Source organism: Asterias amurensis, chromosome 4 (assembly GCF_032118995.1).
Source record: "Asterias amurensis chromosome 4, ASM3211899v1".
NCBI lineage: Eukaryota > Metazoa > Echinodermata > Asteroidea > Forcipulatida > Asteriidae > Asterias > Asterias amurensis.
Window position 1 is genome coordinate 12,519,350 of NC_092651.1, and position 20,054 is coordinate 12,539,403.

Genomic DNA, 20,054 nt, shown 5'->3' on the forward strand with positions numbered 1-20,054 from the left:
TTCCCTATGCTTCATGGCGCTGGCGAAAGTGGAGCAAGCGGAACATGTAGGCAGGAAACATTACCTTCCTCCATGATTTACGGCCCAGATACATAGCCTTAAAGAGCACAAACACATTCTCTGAGCAACACATGCATCCTGTGCCGCTAGTATTTAGCAGTGCTCACTGCATATCGCCGAATAAGGCACTTCCGATCACCACTCCTCTTACACGGCAAGCGCCGAATTTCTACACATAGCTGCGTAAGCAAAGAATGCCTACTACCGTGAAGACGCACGCACCCGAGCAAAATTATCTGCTAACCCGTAAAATAGCTTGACCTATAAGCGCGAAATTCCCTGCTTCCGTAAGCGCCAATTCCTACGGTAAACAGTAAGAAAAGCAACTACTCTTTCTTGCACGAGGTCCTCAACATTAAAGGCACTACACCTTTAATAATTGTCAAAGACCAGTATTCTATCAACATAGGCCTATATCCATAAAATAACAAAAATCTGAATTCATTTGGTCATAGAGGTTGCAAGAGAATAATGAACAAAACAACAAAAAAACCTTGTTGCACAAATTTGTGTACTTTGAGATACCTAATAAAAGGCTTCAGACTGAGAAATTACCTCTTTCACAGAGGGAGCCATTTCTCACAAAGTTTTACACTATCGACAGCTCTCCATTGATCGTTACCAAGTAGGTGTTTTTGCTTACCATTATTTTGAGTAATTACCAACAGTGTCCTTAATGTCCTACAATTAATAGACGACAAATTATAATGTGATCAATGACGTATACCTTGTAGGCCTACTGTGTGTGGGCAATCCAGTCGCGATTGCCAGGGAATCATAACAACGCCCTCTGTTGACAACTTCAATCAAACTGCCACAACCAAAAAAATACTCTGATCTCTCTATATGCAACACATTTATTATACTTCCAAATTACATATCTACAGTGGTTTGGTCCATAGCAGGCTTTAGAAGAAAGTATTGCACTGTCCAACTTCAACAGACTGGAAAAAGTAAATAGATTTTCCTATCATACATTGGTGGTAATACCAAACAAAATCCACAACAAAACAGATTCAGAAAATGAAGTTTCAGGTGTTTATGTAAAATCACTACAAACAGCATTATAACATTATTGCTTATTTGGTCTAATTAATAGATTAGTAGTTATTGCACATTTTTATGCCCTATTATACAAATAATGTGTGAAGATTTTTGGGAGATTTTCAGTGCTTAGTACTCAGTGTGTCTCACAGGCGTGAAGAGTAAAATGGCTGACTCACTAAGTCATGTAAACCAGTTGACTCTGTGCGTAACGTGAAAGGGGCTGGCTAAGTGCGTCACACCTAGGTAACAAACTCAATGAGTCACAACTCAAAGGAGTAACATGGGTAACTGATGACTGACTAAGTCGTGTAAATCATTGACTCTGTTAGTCACTTCAACATGACTGACTAAGTGAGTCACACCTAGGTTACAGAATCAATGTGAGTCACAACTCAAAGGAGTAAGATGGGTAACTGATGACTGACTATTGTCGTTTAAACCATTGACTATGTTAGTCACTTTAACAGAGCTGGCTAAGTGAGTCACACCTAGTGCTGACTGTGAGCCACAACTCCAGGGAGTAACATGGGTAACTGGTCACGGTGATTGACTCAGTCATGTACACCATTGACTAGTGAGTCACTTTAATAGGGCTGGCTAAGTGAGTCACACCTAGGTGACAGATTTAAAGTGAGACACAATACCAGGGAGTAACATGGTATAACTGATGACTGACTCAGTCATGTAAACCATTGACTCTGTGGGTGACTTCAACAGGGCTGGCTAAGTGAGTCACAAGCAGTCTCAATGTGAGCCACAATTTAAAGGAGTAACATGGTTAAATGACGACTGTCGACTAAGTCATGTAAACCAGCTGACTCTGTTCATCACTTCAACAGGGCTGACTTTGTAAGTCACACCTAGGTGACAGGCTCATGTGACAGGCTCATGTGAGGCACAACTCAAGGGAGAAACGTGGGTAAATGATGACTGACTTAGTCATGTAAACCATTGGCTCTGATATTATGAGTTACTTGAACAGGGGTGGCTAGGTGAGTGACACATATGTGAAAGACCCAATGAGTCACAACTGAAAAGAATAACTTAAACAGGGATTGGAAAGTGAGTGACAACCTCAATGAGTCTATCATACCTATGTGACAGACTCAATAAGTCACAACTCAAAGAAGTAACTTTACCAGTGCTGGCCAAGTGCGCCACACCTATGTGACAGTCTCAATGAGTCTTTCATACCTATGTGACAGACTCAATAAGTCACAATTCAAAGAAGTAACTTTACCAGTGCTGGCCAAGTGCGCCACACCTATGTGACAGCCTCAATGAGTCTATCATACCTATGTGACAGACTCAATAAGTCACAACTCAAAGAAATAACTTTACCAGTGCTGGCTTAGTGCGTCACGACTATGTGACAGCCTCAATGAGTCTATCATACCTATGTGACAGACTCAATAAGTCACAACTCTAAGGAATAACTTTAACAGTCCTGGTTAAGTGAGTCACACCTATGTGACAGCCTCAATGAGTCTGTCACACCTATGTGACAGACTCAATAAGTCACAACTTTAAGGAATAAATTTAACAGTCCTGGCTAAGTGAGTCACACCTATGTGACAGTCTCATTGAGTCTCTCACACCTATGTGACACACTCAATGAGTCATAATTCAAAGGAATAACTTTAACAGTCCTGGTTAAGTGAGTCACACCTATATGACAGCCTCAATGAGTCTGTCACACCTATGTGCCAGACTCAATGAGTCACCTCAAGTAAATAACTTTAACAGTCCTGGCTAAGTGAGCCACACCTATGTGACAGCCTCAATGAGTCTGACACACATATGTGACAGACTCAATGAGTCGCAACTCAAGTGAATAACTTTAACAAGGGGGCAAAGTGAGTCACACCTCAAGGAGCAACTCAAGGAATCACATGAGTGGCTAAATTCATTAGGTAATCATAATTGACTCAGTGAGTCACAATTAGAAGCTAGGTGACTGATTGAGTGGGAAGTATATACTACAAGTGGGTGTTATAAACTCAGTCAGTCTCAATAGGTTATTAGGCCTAACTCATGGAGTTAAACCAACCCTAGAACGTGTCCTAAGTTAGGTAGAGTTACTCTTCCTAACTTGATATAAGACGGGTCCTAACTCATTGAGAAATCGACCCCTGATTCAGTGAATAGTACAATACTACAAGTGAGTGTCACTTAGGTAAACCAACTCAGTCAGTCTCAACAGGTGATTAGGCCTTACTCATGGTGTTAAACTATTAAGGTGACTTGCCCAGTGACCCATGAAGGGGATTGACTCAGTCAATGAGTCACATAGTTGAGTTTCCCATATTTATCTCCCATCTCCCAGTCAAACTTCTCACGACCTGGAAACAGAAAAAAGGAAAATGGAAAATTATAATTTGCTAGACAACACTCTTTTAAAAACTTCACAAAGTATGCTTATCTGCAAGTCTCTTTAAATCTATTCAAATTCGCATTTTATTTTTTACTAAAATAAACAGTTTCAGAGGTTGCCCAAAGTTTTCTGAATTTAACAATTGATGAAGGAAAGTTTCATATTCTGTTTTAGTATTACTGTCCTCCCAGGTTAAACTGATTTGTCAAAAGTTTGTTAAAATTTTACTTTTATATGTCCCTGAAAATACAGAAGGTAAAACTGGAAGAAAAGTGAATTTAATTGATTCAATTTTATAAAGCTACATATAAGCACAAAAAGTAGCTAAGCAGAACACAATTACACTCACCAGAATGAGGTTACAAAGTAAACTGTCACATGTTCAATTTGTGACTAGTATCCCTGGGGTGGATTTCACAAAGGTAGTCCTAGCTTAGGACTAGTCCTAAGCAATGCTAAGAGAAAGGACTGGTCCTAAGTTAGGACCAGTAACTCATCCTAACTTAGGACTGGTCCTATCTCTTAGCATTGCCTAGGACTAGTCCTAAGCTAGGACTACCTTTTGTGAAATCCACCCCTGGCCAATTTCTTAAGACCTAGCACACAAAAACTTGCTAAGCACAGGAAAGTACTGCTTAACAGAAACAGGTTAGCCACTAAGACCGACATAAAGTTTGACATTGTCGGACTGGTTCCCCACCAGTTTTTGCCTAGCAAAGCAATTTATTCTGTATTTTTATGGTTTATGAAATTGGGCCCTGCTCATTCCTGCTCATCAGATAATTGTAAAGCAATATTTTCTGCTCTACGCCTCCATATAAAATTGTGAACTGGGGCCAATTTTACAAAGCAGTTTAGCAGAAAATACTGCTTAACCAATTTATTTGCTCAGCAAAACAATTAGCGGGCCACCAGTCGCAACAATGCGACTTTTATGGAATGATGACTGGTAACTTGTTTTTGCTAAGCAAAATTTTCCTGTGCTTAGCAGGTTTGTGTACTTTGTGGGCAGTGAGAGGCATAGATTACTTGGTGATGTTATGAGATTTGAGATTCCTCAAGGTCCTAACCAGGCACTTCCTGTCAGAACTAAACACTGTGTTTGTTTTGTTTTCCTCATCAAATATACGCGAGGTTTCAAATAACCGTATTAGGTCCTATTGATACATAATACCTGTACTTACTCTCTTTATAGATTATTACAGTTTCGGTTGTTTTCATCACTTTCAATGCTACATTTCACTATTTCTGATAAGTTCCTGATTTGATTTGCTTAACTTTGTTTCATTACGTTGAATTTAATTCTAAATAATTATCTCCCTGATTTGCACCCAGTGTCCCTCATCCCTGTGGATTACTTTTACCCTTGTGGGCATTGGAATTGTTTTTTCCCACTGTAACCCTGCATTTTCACACTGTGTCCCTATTCCACAGGGGCTCTCTGGTTGCATGTTTTAAGAATACCTTAGGGTTTCACCACTAACCCCTAAGGTGTGGCCGTTCCCTGGGGTTTGCCTTTTGGCTTGGGGCAGACCAGGGCCCAGTTTCATAGAGCTGCTAAGCACAAAAATTTGCTTAGCATGAAATATTGCCTCGATAAAAACAGGATTACCAACCAAATGTTCGCGTGATTTTCAGGATAAGGTGTGGTCAGTTGATTTTCAGGAATAGGCGTGGCCATTCTCTGGGGTTTGCCTTTTGGCTTGGGCCAGACCAGGACCCAATTTCATAGAGCTGCTAAGCACACAAATTTGCTCAGGATGAAATGTTGCCTTGATAAAAAACAGGATTACCAACCAAATGTCCACATGATTTTCAGGATAAGCGAACAACAGCTGAATACAAGTAACAAGCAACATGCAAATTGGTTGGTAATCCTGTTTTTATTAAGGAAGGAATTTCATGCTAAGCAAATTTTGTGCTTAGCAGCTCCATGAAATTGTGCCCTGGGGTAGACCAGGGTAGACCAGGGGTGAAGAGATCATAGTGTGAAAAGGCCTGGCCATTGTTCCCCGGTAGCAACCCCAGGGAATAAAGTAGTGTGAAAAGGGCTACTGTCACAGGAAATGGCTTTGCAAAGGGAGCAATGTAACATTAAAAAAGTCAAATAAATGTTCCCAGGAATTTCCCAGAGATTTTGTGCAGTGTGAAAGCAAGTGAAAGATGGTTCATAAATTGACAGGTACGGGGGGAAAAATCAATGGGTTAACTATACCCACTGGTTTTTTTGAACAAGATTCAAAGTATATTCATTTTTTTTTTTTCCCCATATACACTGATGTGTGTTAGCACTGTACACTCAGTACTTATCCGAGCTCTGTGAAAAAAAATCACAGGCATATTACTCGGTTGGGATTCTTATAAAATCTATTAAAAGATTCAAAGTCTTACCAGCTTCTTTGAGGAATTTGGCGACTTCAAAGTTTCCCTGTTGCTTTGCCACATCCCTTGCTGTTTTGCCTTTACGGGACTCAATGTGAATGTCTATGCCTGCATCAACAAGCCACTTGATAGTTTCTAGACGAAAAAAACACAAAACAGAGAGAGGTGTAGAAACTGAAATTATTCATTCCATGATAATATGTCGTTCTTGCGAAAAGTACTGTTTTGTTTTCTTGTTTTCTCAAGAAGGAGATATTAGAATCAGCTGAAACTTTCACATGTGACTTTTATTGTATCTTCTTGAAAATGTTGCTTTTATTTATCAGCATTGTGTTGACAAAAATCAAACAATCAACAATCCTTTAAAGCGATTGGACACTATTGGTAATTACTCAAAACAATTATTAGCATAAAACCTTACTTGGAAACGAGAAATGGGGAGCTGTTGATAGTGTAAAACATTGTGAGAATCGACTCCGTCTGAAGTAATGTAGTTTTCGAGAAAGAAGTAATTTTCCACGAATTTGATTTCGAGACCTCAGATTTAGAACGTGAGGTCTCAAAATCAACCATCTAAACGCACACAATTTTGTGTGAGAAGGGTGTTTTTTCTTTCATTATTATCTCGCAACTTCGATGACCGATTGAGCTTAAATATTCACAGGTTTGTTATTTTATGCATATGTTGAGATACAGCAAGTGAGAAGACTGATCTTTGACAATTACCAATAGTGTCCAGAGTCTTTAAGCAAGAAAGATGATTTGGAAATGTTAATGAGCATGCACGGTTAAACTAAAAACTTACATAAATAAGGTCATCTGCCAAATTGTATATTTTGAATTGAAACTTGACAGTAATATGAAAAACACAAATTAGCACATAACACCGATGTAGATCAGATTTAATTAGAGGATTGGCCAACATAAAAACGACTGCCAAGTTATTTAGAATAACTGTTCTAACTTAATTCATTTTGGGTTTTACCCATATAATGTACACCGACTGACTGATGTGTGTTAGCACTGTATACTTAGTACTTTCCCGAGTCCTGTGAAAAAATAAATTGCAGGCATATATCTCGTGTGGGGTTCGAACCCGTTACCTTTGCAATTCTAAAGCTGTGTCATACCAACTAGACCACCGAGATTGCCCAGTAGTGAGAGGCAGTTCGAATCATATGTTTGAGCAGCAAGTAATGTAACGACTTAATAGCCTCTAGCTACTGGGCAATCTCGGTGGTCTAGTTGGTAAGACACCACTCTAGAACACCAAGGGTCGTGGGTTCGAATCCCGTGCGAGTAATATGCCTGTGATATTTTTTTTCACAGGACTCGGGAAAGTACTGAGTTAACGTTGCTAACACACAGGTGTATGAGTAAAAAAAACAAAATTAATATGATTTAATAGATGTTCTTACTTAGGTGGCCATTTCTGGCGGCAGAATGCAGCGGTGTGCAGCCAGTGATGTCCGGTAGCGTCAGCTCGCCACCACGCTGTGATAACAGCTGCAGACACTCCAAGTGCCCATTGGCAGCTGCCTTGTGAAGTGAGGATGTACCAGTGCTGTCTTTGTCGCATGGGTTCTGAAAAAAATTACGGAAACCATTGGGTTCATTAAAAACAATAATTAGAATACATATTTTATAGCGCTAAATAGACTCCTAAATAGATGTAGATGCTCAAAGCGATTCAAAGAGACGCAGTTCAAAAAGCTAACACCGGACACACTTTTTCTAAGGTAAGTAATCCAAGAACTCTTAAACATTAAAGGCAGTGGACACTATTGGTAACTACTCAAAATAATTATTAACATAAAACCTTACTTGATTACGAGTAATGGGAAGAGGTTGATGGTATAAAACATTGTGAGAAACGGCTGAAGTAATGCAGTTTTCGAGAAAGAAGTAATTTTGCACGAATTTGATTTTGAGGCCTCAGATTTAGAGTTTGAGGTCAAAAAATCAAATATCTGAAAGCAAACAACTTTGTATGACAAGGGTGTTTTTTATTTTACCATCTTGCAACTTCGACGACCGATTGAGCTCAAATTTTCACAGCTTTGTAATGGTATATGCACATGTTGAGATACACCAACTGTGAAGAGCAGTCTTTGAAAATTACCAGTAGTGTCCACTGCCTTTTACATCACTTATATTCTCAATTAGTAATAATAATATTACTACTATTATTTCTACTAATATTTGTATTACTTTATACTCTATATCTTTCTAAAAATATTAACATAACTACTCTACACAAAAAATAATAGCATTACTACTAGTAATACTATAGCTACTGATATTTGTATTACTTGTTTTTACAAATATATCTTTCTGGTACAAATCCAAGGGACCCACAAGTTTGTGTAATTTTTGTAAATTTGATGTTAATGCCAAAATGAATTTCCCATCGAGATAATACAGGGACTTGAAATTGAAAAACAACTTTTAAAAGCACCTGTGACCAACATGCAATTAGGATACCATAATTGTGGCGACGATTTAAAAAAAATAAAACAAAGTGATGACGATGGCACAAATAAAATTGTGACAAAATTGGAACTTATCCAAAAATTGTTGAGGGGGAAAAATGTTTCTGTTTCGGAATCTATGCTCTACTGCCAATATGAAAATGTGGTGGGAAAAAAAAACCTTTATCAGAAAAACTGAACTTAAATAACCCGAAACAGAAAGATTGACACACTTCCTTTTTTAGGTACTTTTGGTGCAGATGAAATTGTGACAAAATATTGGAGCTTATTAAAAAAAAAATTGAGGGGGGAAAACAGTTCTGTTTCGGAATCTAAAATCTTGGTTCTGACTTCTGTAAAGATGATTGTGAAAGATATTCTAAGGGATAAAACAACAATCTGAATCAAAAAAAATCTGAATTAAAAATAACCGAAACAGAAAGAATGAATAAATTTAGCTGTCAGCTGAGTTTTGTTTTTCAGAATCTTGATTCCTGGTTACAAAAAGGAACGCAAATTTTGGTTGGATTTTATTTGTTCGATATTTCCAACAAGAGAGCAAGCAGCATGGACCTCAGACCAGTGTTTTTTGTCTTTCTAGTTCTGCAATTTCATCTCAAATTGGTCAGCACAGAAGGATTTGCAGAAGGTTCGTTACTAATTAGTTCTTTACTAAACACTCAAAGTAAAACTTAAATTAAACTTAGAAGAGTGCAAACAGTGACAACTCTATAGAAAGTAAGATTTCACAATTTGAAAATATGAAATTAACTTTGTCAAAGTTACATTCAACTAAACAATTTGTTGAGTCAGATACATTTAACTTTACGAGGAGCTGTCACTCACCGCACTTTATAATTTTGGTTTTTTTTTTTATGAGAGAGAGACCACCTAACATTGCAGGGTCTGGAGGCCACCACCTCAGGGTGAGGTCTACACTTACACACAAAATAATTGTTGGTACCGAGCAATGGAGAGCTGTTGATAGTATAAAGAAACGGCTCCCTCTGAAGTTAACATCATTTTTGAGGAAGAGGTAATTTCTCACTCAAACAATAAGGGCTTTATCTGCTGAAGACTTGAGTGGGTTTTCCTGTTATTTTCTCCCGACTCCGATGACCGATTGAGCCTAAATTTTCACAGGTTTGTTATTTTATATATAAGATGTGATACACGAAGTGTGGGACTTGGACAATACTGTTTACCGAAAGTGTGTAATGGCTTTAATCCAACTGTTTTTTAATTTTTTTTTTATAAGTAGCAAATATAACTGCTGTTATATTCTTATGGTTTTCAATCGGTGTATTGGTAAAACCAAAATTAGTAATCTTTATCTTCGATGCAAATTTAACATCTATTATATCGTTGCGGTACCCGCTGCCAACACATAGGAGTCGAATTGCCTCTAGCTACCGGACAATCTCGGTAGTCTAGTTGGTAAGACAATGCTCTAGAATTGCAAGGGTCGTAGGTTCGAATCCCAGCCGAGTACGATGCCTGTGATATTTTGATACATGAATCAGGAAAGTACTGAGTATACAGTGCTAACACACATCAGTGTATGGGTAAAACCAAAAATAATATTCCTATACTTTTTTTTTATACATAGGGCCTCCATTGGATAGCAAAGGGCGTGAATTCATCTTTGCAATCCCCGGGAGCTCAAATTCAATACCGGTCATCGAAGTGACGAGCGAATCACATGGAGTGACCGAGATCAGCGTGGACCAGCCAGCTTTCGAACGCTCCTACCAACAGACAATCAGCTACGGTGAGGTGGCATCCTTTAGGCTGACATCCGAGGCAGTAGCGAGGGGAGCTGGGTTCTTTGACGGGGCGGTTGTAGTCTACGCCAGTAAAGATGTCAGCGTCACCTGCGTTGTTGACACCGTCGCAGGTACCTACGCCGATGGATTTCTGGCTATTCCGGTGGACGCTCTCGACAAAGAATATTACGTTGTGACGTATGATACAGGAGAAACTTTGAATGAGTTCGGACATCATCAAGAACACCTGTCCAAGTTCATTATTACAGCAACACAAGATAACACGCGTGTGTCTGTGGAGCTCCGAACAGCCGCTACCTTTAATACACTCTACCAGGCTGGAGAGACAATTGAGTTTGAACTCCGCTGGAAGGAGTCGGCCCAGATAGAGAGTTCCAGTGATCTCACTGGGTCAAAGGTGACAGCGTCGCGAGCGGTGGCATTGGTAGCCGGCAATGACTGCTCTGATACCCTGCTAGTTTTCCGTTACTGCTCTTATTTGGTGGAGCAGTTGCCCCCCGTTTCAACCTGGGGGCGCTCTTTCGTTCTTGCCAACATGGACGGTCGCCCTGGCCTTGTTAACACTGTCGATGTCTGGAGAATCCTTGCGCCTTTCCCCAACACAACTCTGACATTCACAGACAATCACGTCACACGTGTCACTGTCTATGACCCAATCTGGTACGACTACAAATTGAAAACGAGCAAGATTGTCATGTTAACGGCAGACAGGGCAGTCATGGTAGTCCAATATATTGCAGGTGGAAAGTCGAGTGCCAGTGTTCTCACTGTGCCGACAGAGCAGTTCACAGACAGCGCAACTGCTGCCACCACCACAACAGCAGGCAGTGAAGTCAAAGAATACATCCTGGTATATCGCTGTGCTGAGGAATCCTCTCTCCTGGTCAATGAGGAACCGCTGAGAAATCTTAAAGATTCTGAACGTCTTCGGGAAGAAACCTACTGTGCGGTAACCCTTGGGAATGAGTTCCAGCAAGATGTATGGATAGTCAACACAACAGACCCAGGGAACCACCTTTCCTTGCAGATTCAGCATTTTAAGACCAGTAAAATTCTCAGCGCTTTTCCAGCGGGAATGATGCTCAACCGGCAAAGCTCCATGACCTCCAGAGACGAAGACAAAGCTGGGCAATCCTCCCTTGAAGCATCAACACCAGCTTCATCCTCAGGTGCACATCAAACCTCACAGCAACACAAACATGGTAAATGCACTTAAAAAACTTTTCCATGCAGTGTTGCCGCTAGACCAAGTTTGGTGGTGGGCTCTTTAGATCCAATTAAAGGCAGTGGATACTATTGGTAATTACTCAAAATAATTATTAGCATAAAACCTTACTTGGTGACGAGTAATGGGGAGAGGTTGATAGTACTTTGTGAGAAACAGCTCCCTCTGAAGCGACGTAGTTTTCAAGAAAGAAGCAATTTTCCACGAATTTGATTTTGAGACCTCAGATTTAGAATTTGAGGTCTCGAAAAAGCACATAACTTTGTGTGACAAGGTTTTTTTTCTTCTTTCTTTGATCATTATCTTGCAACTTCGAGGACCGATTGAGCTCAAATTTTCACAGGTTTGTTATTTTATGCATATTTTGAGATACAACAAGTGGGAAGACTGGTCTTTGACAATTTAAGTCCACCTATATGTTTAGATATGGGGCCATCGTTACAGAGAAGTGCAATCTTGAAGAAATGTGTGCTGTTGCTCAGAGTGCCGGGCGAAACTTGTTAGTTCTGGGCAGGCTCACCCGGCACCGCCCATTGTGGCTAAAACACTGTTTCTATGCATTTAGTTTGTATAGAGTTGCTGAAAGAAATGAATGGAAACATAACAAAACCACTCCACCATTGGGAAACTACTCTCACAGACGACATTCAAAAGTGCATCATCAATTACTCATCTGATGATGACTAGAGCACAAGCTAGTTGAAACAAAAAGACCAATTAAGAACTCACTCCACGGAAGTGAAGTTTATAACGAGAAGTCCCCTCGATCCACTAAAGCAAAAGTAGCAGTCCCAGCATATTTCTACCTATCGCCCTGAAAAGCATTACAGTTCTTTTGAGATTCTCCCGAATTCTGAAAAATTACTCTGCGGTAGAAGAATATAAAGCTAGACAATTTCTCAAAAGAACAATATCTACCAGCAAGTAGACACACACATGGTGTTACCGCAAACCAAATATATACTGATATCCCACCATTCAATGCCTCAAATCCCATATCAATGACAAACATTTCTTGTTCTTCTCTCTCAAATCTTCAGAGCCTACTTCCGGAGATATTTTCAGATCGACTGTTGCTCCTGACACACGTTCAGGTGTTCAAATGCTAACTGCCTTTGAAATCTGCTTACTAGGAGTGTGTGGCACCCTGGTCGTTGTTTTAATCCCTTTTTTGATGTGCCATGTAAAAGCCTGTAATCGGTAGGTGTTCAATTGCTTCAAAATATTCATTTCATAGTCTGTTGTTTTTTTCCTTAAAAGCAAAGTACTGTATCATGTACATGTTCTTTGGTTTTCGAAATTTATCGATTGTTTGAATCCGTAACATTTAATGTGATAAGACTGACATCTGAAAATTTCATTTCAAAAGGTGGTTGTGTTACACCTCACATATATAATGATTTATTTGGAATAGCGTCCCACTTCAACTCAGAAACGCAGATACTTGTTCCAATTTCAAAAATCACCTCAAAACATATCTAATATTCAGTGAAGTCATTAATTGACTTTCTTTCAAATCAAAATAGAAAAATTCATTAAGAGCTGTGCTTTAAAGTGTCAAATTTTGAAACGTGTCAAATCTTGAAAGGCAGAGCAGTTTTTCTCTGCTAAGGGGCACTTTCTATTGAGAATATGTAAGTTTGTATTGCAACTTTGAAGAGGTCACCAGCAGCAAAAGCACAGGGCAAAACAGCAACTGCTGTGGGCGCCATGGGTTAATACAACGATCCATTAGGCTCCGCCCACGGCGCACGTGTGAGCAAGAACACGTGAGCCTCTCCAATGCCATTCTGCACAACTCTGCCGCGCGCACCAAGCATACACGTACACATGTCGGACCTTATAGTGTCAGACTTTTGGTTGTGCAATGGGTTGTGATTGGTCAATATGCAATGGGGCGGAGCTTAATGGAACGGTCTATTCGAGGACTAATAGCTTGTTTTGTTTACAATCTTGTTTTGTTTCGATGTGTTTTATCATGCAGCCGTAAACGGCAAAGGCGTAACTTCAGGGTTCAAGAGAGAGCAGTTAGATTCTCAGTCTCTCCTCGGTTGGTGCGTGAACCCAAGACACCAAAACTCAGAGGGGGACGTGGAGGAGGTGAACCCTGGACACCAAGCCTCAGTGGGGGATGTGGAGGCGGTGAACCCTGGACACCAAACCTCAGAGGGGGACGTGGAGGAGGTGAACCCATGACACCAAGCCACATAGTGGGACGTGGAGGTGAACAGGAGACACCACACCCCAGTGGGGTACGACATGGAGGTGAACCCGTTACACCAAATGAGGGATGTGTAGGAGGTACTCCATCAGAGCTCCTCATCTACGAGTCAATTGGAAATGACACCCCCATTGAGCATTCATACTGCACATCTGCAAGAGGCAAGATGCTTGAGGACCAGGGTGGTCATCAGACTGAAAACTCTAACAGATACAGTACGCTTAGCCTGGGCGATGAGGTGCAGCATATCTACTATAAAGCAGGAAAGTGAAATCCAATAACAACCAAGGCTAGGGAGTAGATCCCTAGGGGGAAGGTATCCCCCTACTTGGATGGATTTCACAAAGGGTTAAGACAAGTCCTATCTTGAGTTCAGCCGAGTTAGGACTAGCCTTTAGTTTTTAAAAACTCCTAGACATTGCCAGTGTTCTCACTGTGCCGACAGAGCAGTTCACAGACAGCGCATTTGCTGCCACCACCACAACTGACAACAGCAGGCAGTGAAGTCAAAGAATACACCCTGGTATAACGCTGTGCTGAGGAATCCTCTCTCCTGGTCAATGAGAAACCGCTGAGTAATCTTAAAGATTCTGAACGTCTTCGGGAAGAAACCTACAATGCGGTAACCCTCAGCAATGAGTTCCAGCAAGATGTATGGATAGTCAACACAACAGACCCAGGGAACCACCTTTCCTTGCAGATTCAGCACTTTAAGACGAGTAAAATTCTCAGCGCTTTTCCAGCGGGGTTAAGACTAGTCCTATCTTGAGTTCAGCCAAGTTAGAACCAGCCTTTAGTTTTTAAAAACTCCTTAACAGTCCCAGGAATAGTCCCAAGTTAGGACTATCTTTGTGAAATCGTCCTCTGGGCTAGATTTATTAAATTGAATTGAATAGAATATGATATTAACAAACTATGAATCGCTTTGTTCAAGGGCCCCGAGTACCTTATTTGTAGATACAAGCGCTAAATATGAGACTCTGGTATTATTTTTATTCTTGATATGATTATACTCTGTAATGATTTAAATATGAGGAACAATGTAATAAAATACCTTGAAATTTTGGGTCTGTGATTGCGAAGGATATTTCTCGAGGGGGGGGGGGGGCACAATTTGTTTTCTAGGAAGCAATTCTGGCCAATTAAAAGGGCTGATTCAAATTGTTGTTTCCATTTGCATTTCTCCTAAACAATATAATTTTCAATGCAATTTTTTTGTACTCAGTGCAAGTAAGTGGTAAAAAACAAAAATTTGTCTGCAGTAAATGGACAAAGTATTAGTTATGTTATTAAAATAATTGCATTCAAGCCATCGGCTCTTTCAGTAAACAGTATTGTTCAAGTCCCACACTTCGTGTATCACAACATAAAATAACAAACCTGTAAAAAATTTTGGCTCAATCGGTCATCGGAGTCGGGAGAACATAATGGGAAAACCCACCCTTGGTTTCCGCACATTTCGCCATGTCATGACATGTGTTTAAAATAAATCCGCAATTCCCGCTATCGAGAATTGATATTGTTTTAATGTTTTCTCGAAAAGTAAAGCATTTCATGGAATAATATTTCAAGAGAAGTCTTTCACCATAACCTTCTGTAAACCCTGTAATTTATTAGTAAATCTGTGATTTTTTTTTTTTTTTCTTTGCCGAAAGTGTATAATGGCTTTAAAGAAATGCTACATTTTGCTTCGGTTATTTGCAATCTGAAAGTCCAGATTTCAAATGGGAGGGTGGACAGGGGTTGGGGGTACAAAGCCTATGCAGCCACTACACTGTTCATGTACAGGTCTATTCATACCAGAAAGATACATACAAGACTCAGATAGTATACACCTGAACTGCTATGTACAATATAAATAATTTATGCGTATCCTAAAGCCAATAATGTATGATACCTTTAAGAATTGATGCCATTCTAGAAACAAGAGAGAATTGAGTGTGAGAGGTTTTTTGTTCACTTACCTGACCGTTGTCAAGGGCAACCGTCAACTGTCTGTGGTCACCGTTGAAGGCTGTTACCAGGCAACCAATAAAAGGAAACAAAATAAATGACATCAGTGCTCAGATCTAGGCAGTGTACGAGCAGAGTCTAGCCTAATAAAATATGCTACAATGTAGTTAACAAGAAGTGTTAGCAGAACTGTTTATAAATGCAGAATTTGTATAAAATTACAAGGAAATTTGAATTGTATAATTGTGTGGCTTTATTGGACATAACCAAATATTTAAATAAAGATATGCAAACAAATGAATATGTGCTAATTTAAATTGTAGCAATCAAATAAGATTTGGTGTTCTTTAAATACCTTGCCCAACCAAATCCTTTTATAAATTGTCTTGGCACAAATAACAATTACTTATCACTGGGTCAGGCATTGGAATCTTATCTAAACCCCAAACTGTTGGTGTGAAATGTTTTCATAGGTCAGTTTTATTGTGTATTAATTATCAACATGTATTTCCTTTTAATCAAATCAAATACAAAGTCATTTCCTTCTTAAAGGCAGTGGACACTAGTGGTAATTACTCAAAATAATTATTAGCATAAAACCTTTCTTGGTGATGAGTAATAGGGAGAGGTTGATGGTATAAAACATTGTGAAAAATGGCACCCTCTGAAGTGGCATAGTTTTCGAGAAATCAGTAATTTTCCACGAATTTGATTTCGAGACCTCAGATTTAGAACTTGAGGTCTCGAAATCAACCACACACCTTCATGTGACAAGAATGTTTTTTCTTTCGTTCATATCTCGCAAGTTCCATTTCAGATTGAACTCAAATTTTCACAGGTTTGTTATTTTATGCATATGTTGAGATACACCAACTGTGAAGGCTAGCCTTTGACAATTACCAATAGTGTCCACAGCCTTTAAAGGGCTATGAACTTTTTTCTAACACAAAACACAATGTCCACAGATTTACATTTAACTCACACCGTTTGAAGATAATGATAGTAGAAAGCTTCCCTTAAAATATTAATTACTGAGGTGCTGTAGTTTTCGAGACATGAGTAAAGTGATGTCACAAAAATATTTTTGGTCTCAGTTATATATAGCATGTAAAAACATGCTAACCAGTTATGGTATGTTAGGGTAAGTAGTTATGGTATGTTATGGTATAATACCCTAACTGGTTAATACATTCTAACATGCTAAAATAGTTTTCATCTACTGAGAAGAAAATTATGTTGTGATTGTTTTACTCATTTCTCAAAACTACAGCACCTCAGCAAGTAATATTTGAAGGGAAGCTTTCTACTATCATTATCTTCAAACCATGTAAGTTTAATGTAAATCTGTGGACATTTTGAAAAAGTACCAAAAAAATTCTTTAACGTGAACTCAGAATGGCTGATCCCACAAGCCCCTTTAAATTAGCCATCAACTTCATCTTCAGACCTCATCCCATATAAATATTTAAGAAAGGAGATGATAAATACACTCTCTGAGGCTTTGAACTTTGCCTAATGGAAAATTAAATTAAATTATGCAGGAAGATCTTAGTTTACTAATATTCGCCGAGACTGCATATCATTTGCAATCACGCAGTATGGAGTTTACTGACCATGGAAATTCAGCATCACAACAAATTTGATTATTATTTGTTCAATCAACACTCTGTTGTTTTCCTCAGTGTTATTGATCTTTCGAACAGCGAAAACTGATATTTTTGCATATTTGTTATAGATATTTTACAAGCAATTATAGCATGACACTGAAAATTTAATTACAGCTTTTTACTTCTGACCGCTCGAATGTTAAAATGTAGCTTGGTGTTAAAATTTTGAAATTGGCTAAGAAAAAAAAAACTATTACCCGTATTAATACTTATCTCCCAAAAATGGGGTAAGGGGGGGGGGGTGGGAGGTTACAGAACAATTTTAGTTAATATATGGAAGATGGTTGGTTAAATCGAAAACAATATACCAAACAAATATTTAAATGCAAAAATCTCAGTTTTCCCTATTCAAGTGATCATTCAATAATACTGACAAAAATTAGTGTAGATTTATTAATTCCTGCCAAACCCTGATATACACTTGACTTTAGCACGGAATTGCCTGCTTCCCCTCAAGCGCTGATTCTTTGCTTGTGGTAAGCGGAGCTGCAGAGATATGAAATTTGACTTGGATAAAGATTGGTATGGCTGGACCATGCTGATGAGCAAATTGTTAAAGGAACACGTTGCCTTGGATCAGCCTAGCTGGTCGTTGAAAATCGTTCTGTAACCGTTTGTTGTAAAATGCATATGGTTAGAAAGATATTGTAAAAGTAGAATACAATGGTCTACACAAATATGCCTCGAAATTGCGTGGTTTTCTTTTTACCCTGTCGACTAACACGGTCGGCCATTTATGGGAGTCAAAATTTTGACTCCCATAAATGGCCAACCGTGATAGTTTGCGACGTAAAAGGAAAACCGTGCAGTTTCGAGTGTGGATCATTATATTCTACTTTTAAAACATCTTTCTAACCGTATGCATTTCATGACAAACGGTTTCAAACGCTTTTAATAGACCAACTCGTCCGATCCAAGGCAACGTGTTCCTTTAATTTGGGCCTTCATTCCTCAGTCCTTCATGAAGAGGTTTTAAGGTCATGTCCTAATACTTTAATTTATGTATTATAGCCTATATGACTACAAATATGAACATAGGTTTTGAATGACAATTTAAAAATATTTCATTATTTTTCTGGGAAAAATGACATGTTTCAGTTTGCCCTTCTCACTAGGCAGACTTACATTGAGCCTTCTAAATTCATTCAAGTCTGCCGCTATCATCCTCATTTTGCAAAAATTTTTGGGTAAATCTTTTAGTTGGATAACTTTCCGTATGGTGCCACCACTTTTTCACTCATTTTTACAAAAGGGGATATCTCATTTGGGTAAATTAGATACTATATTATTTCATATCGAATGAAAAAGTGGTGGCGCCATACGGAAACTTTTCCTCAGAAATTTTGCCTACAACAGAGACACAGTACATGTATCTAATGCTCTGTACTGAAAATGTTAACATTTGTATTATCACACTCACACATAGTACAATATACAAAAGCCATTAAAAAAGAGACAGAGCCCCAATTTATGTATGCATATAGCTATAAACTGTTCCCTAAATAAAACTTAATTCTTATCTTAATCAATAGCCACATGAAAATATTCACATTATATTATGTATCATAATCAAAAGGCACAAAAAAACCGACAATTAAAACCACAAACCGTTATTTGCCGTTTCTCTTAAACGTCCATAAAACCACATGGAATGTTTATTTAAAACAAGCAGATTGAAATGAACCTTGCACTCCTCTTAAAAAAATGTGCAATAAATTTAGAGATAAATTTGTACAACAGCGAGTTAAAAAAAAAAACTCGGTTGAAATTGAAGCATTATTTTACAAATGTTTTTATAGCCTAATGCCTTCTCAGTGTGGAAAGGCAGTCAGACAAGCACTCAGAATCAACCTTGAGATTTACTTTATCAACTGTCTACCCGTATGATAGAAAATTCCTTCACTGGGGAAAATAATAACCAAACACAAATTGTCATTTTGTACTCACCGGCTTCGTGTATGTTCATCGTGTTCACCATGATGTCGTTATTGCATTGGGTATGCTCCCGCTGTGTGGTTGATTAAAAACCGCTATTGCACACGAAGACAAGTTAATGGAGAGCTGTCAAATTCCAAATTCGCCTTTAATTGTTCTGCTGAGCTATGAAGACAACAGCTCACACTGCACTCAGGTGTCACACTATGTAGCCACACAATAGCTTTTTGTCTTACTTGAGCATGCAAACAATACTGTGACCGCGCAAAGGGCAACGGTCGGCATTTTAAAACACATTACATGTGTCAAGTCAACATGGCGGTCGGTACAACGGCTGTTTTATGATTTGATGAATTAAATTCACACAGCCTAATTTCAAATAGTCGTTCAGAGTTGGTGTAGTGAAATACAATTCAGAGTGCAATAATGCGCTAATTAAGCTGTTGACAATCAAAATGTGATAGAAATTTATAAGTTGGACCGAACAATATTCACATGGTAGTTGTAAGGCACCCTTTGAAATGTTTTCATTTGATTAACTAAATGGATACGGATTGGGGAGGGGGGGGAGGGTCACAGCTCTCGGGTCACTCAAAACATATTTTAGGCAAATTTCTCCCTGATGACGAAAACAGTATAATGTGACAAATATGTTTTGCTTGACAAGTTAACTTTAATTTCAATAAAGAAATACTTTAATTTTGACTTAAACACTAGAGTCAAAATGTTTTAACATTTAAAAGTTAGCAGGTTTTGCAACTTTTCTACAATTTTGATGACAAGATACGTATCTACACAACATAACGTGATTACTGGAGATAAAGAATACTGGGGTCGATTTCACAAAGAGTTAGGACTAGTCCTAACTTAGGACTAGTACTAAGAAATATCAAAAACATACAGCTAGTCCTAAGTTAGGACTACTATACTAA

At 38.7% G+C, this 20,054-nt stretch overlaps 3 protein-coding genes across 3 annotated transcripts; 2 read left to right on the top strand and 1 right to left on the bottom strand.

Moving 5' to 3' along the window:
• Window positions 1-524: 524 nt before the first annotated feature.
• LOC139936644 (uncharacterized) lies at window positions 525-19,571 on the bottom strand. The gene is made up of 5 exons (XM_071931499.1): window positions 19,135-19,571; window positions 15,532-15,581; window positions 7,282-7,447; window positions 5,873-5,998; window positions 525-3,449 (listed from the first exon to the last, which is right to left on the bottom strand). The coding sequence occupies exons 1-5, from the start codon at window positions 19,163-19,165 to the stop codon at window positions 3,385-3,387; spliced, it is 438 nt and encodes a 145-aa protein (XP_071787600.1). The 5' UTR covers window positions 19,166-19,571; the 3' UTR covers window positions 525-3,384.
• LOC139935832 (IgGFc-binding protein-like) lies at window positions 8,902-11,200 on the top strand. Its single transcript, XM_071930429.1, has 3 exons — window positions 8,902-8,983; window positions 9,944-11,100; window positions 11,192-11,200. The coding sequence occupies exons 1-3, from the start codon at window positions 8,902-8,904 to the stop codon at window positions 11,198-11,200; spliced, it is 1,248 nt and encodes a 415-aa protein (XP_071786530.1).
• LOC139936537 (uncharacterized) lies at window positions 11,210-14,562 on the top strand. The gene is made up of 3 exons (XM_071931371.1): window positions 11,210-11,323; window positions 12,387-12,546; window positions 13,331-14,562. The coding sequence occupies exons 1-3, from the start codon at window positions 11,221-11,223 to the stop codon at window positions 13,836-13,838; spliced, it is 771 nt and encodes a 256-aa protein (XP_071787472.1). The 5' UTR covers window positions 11,210-11,220; the 3' UTR covers window positions 13,839-14,562.
• Window positions 19,572-20,054: the final 483 nt, after the last annotated feature.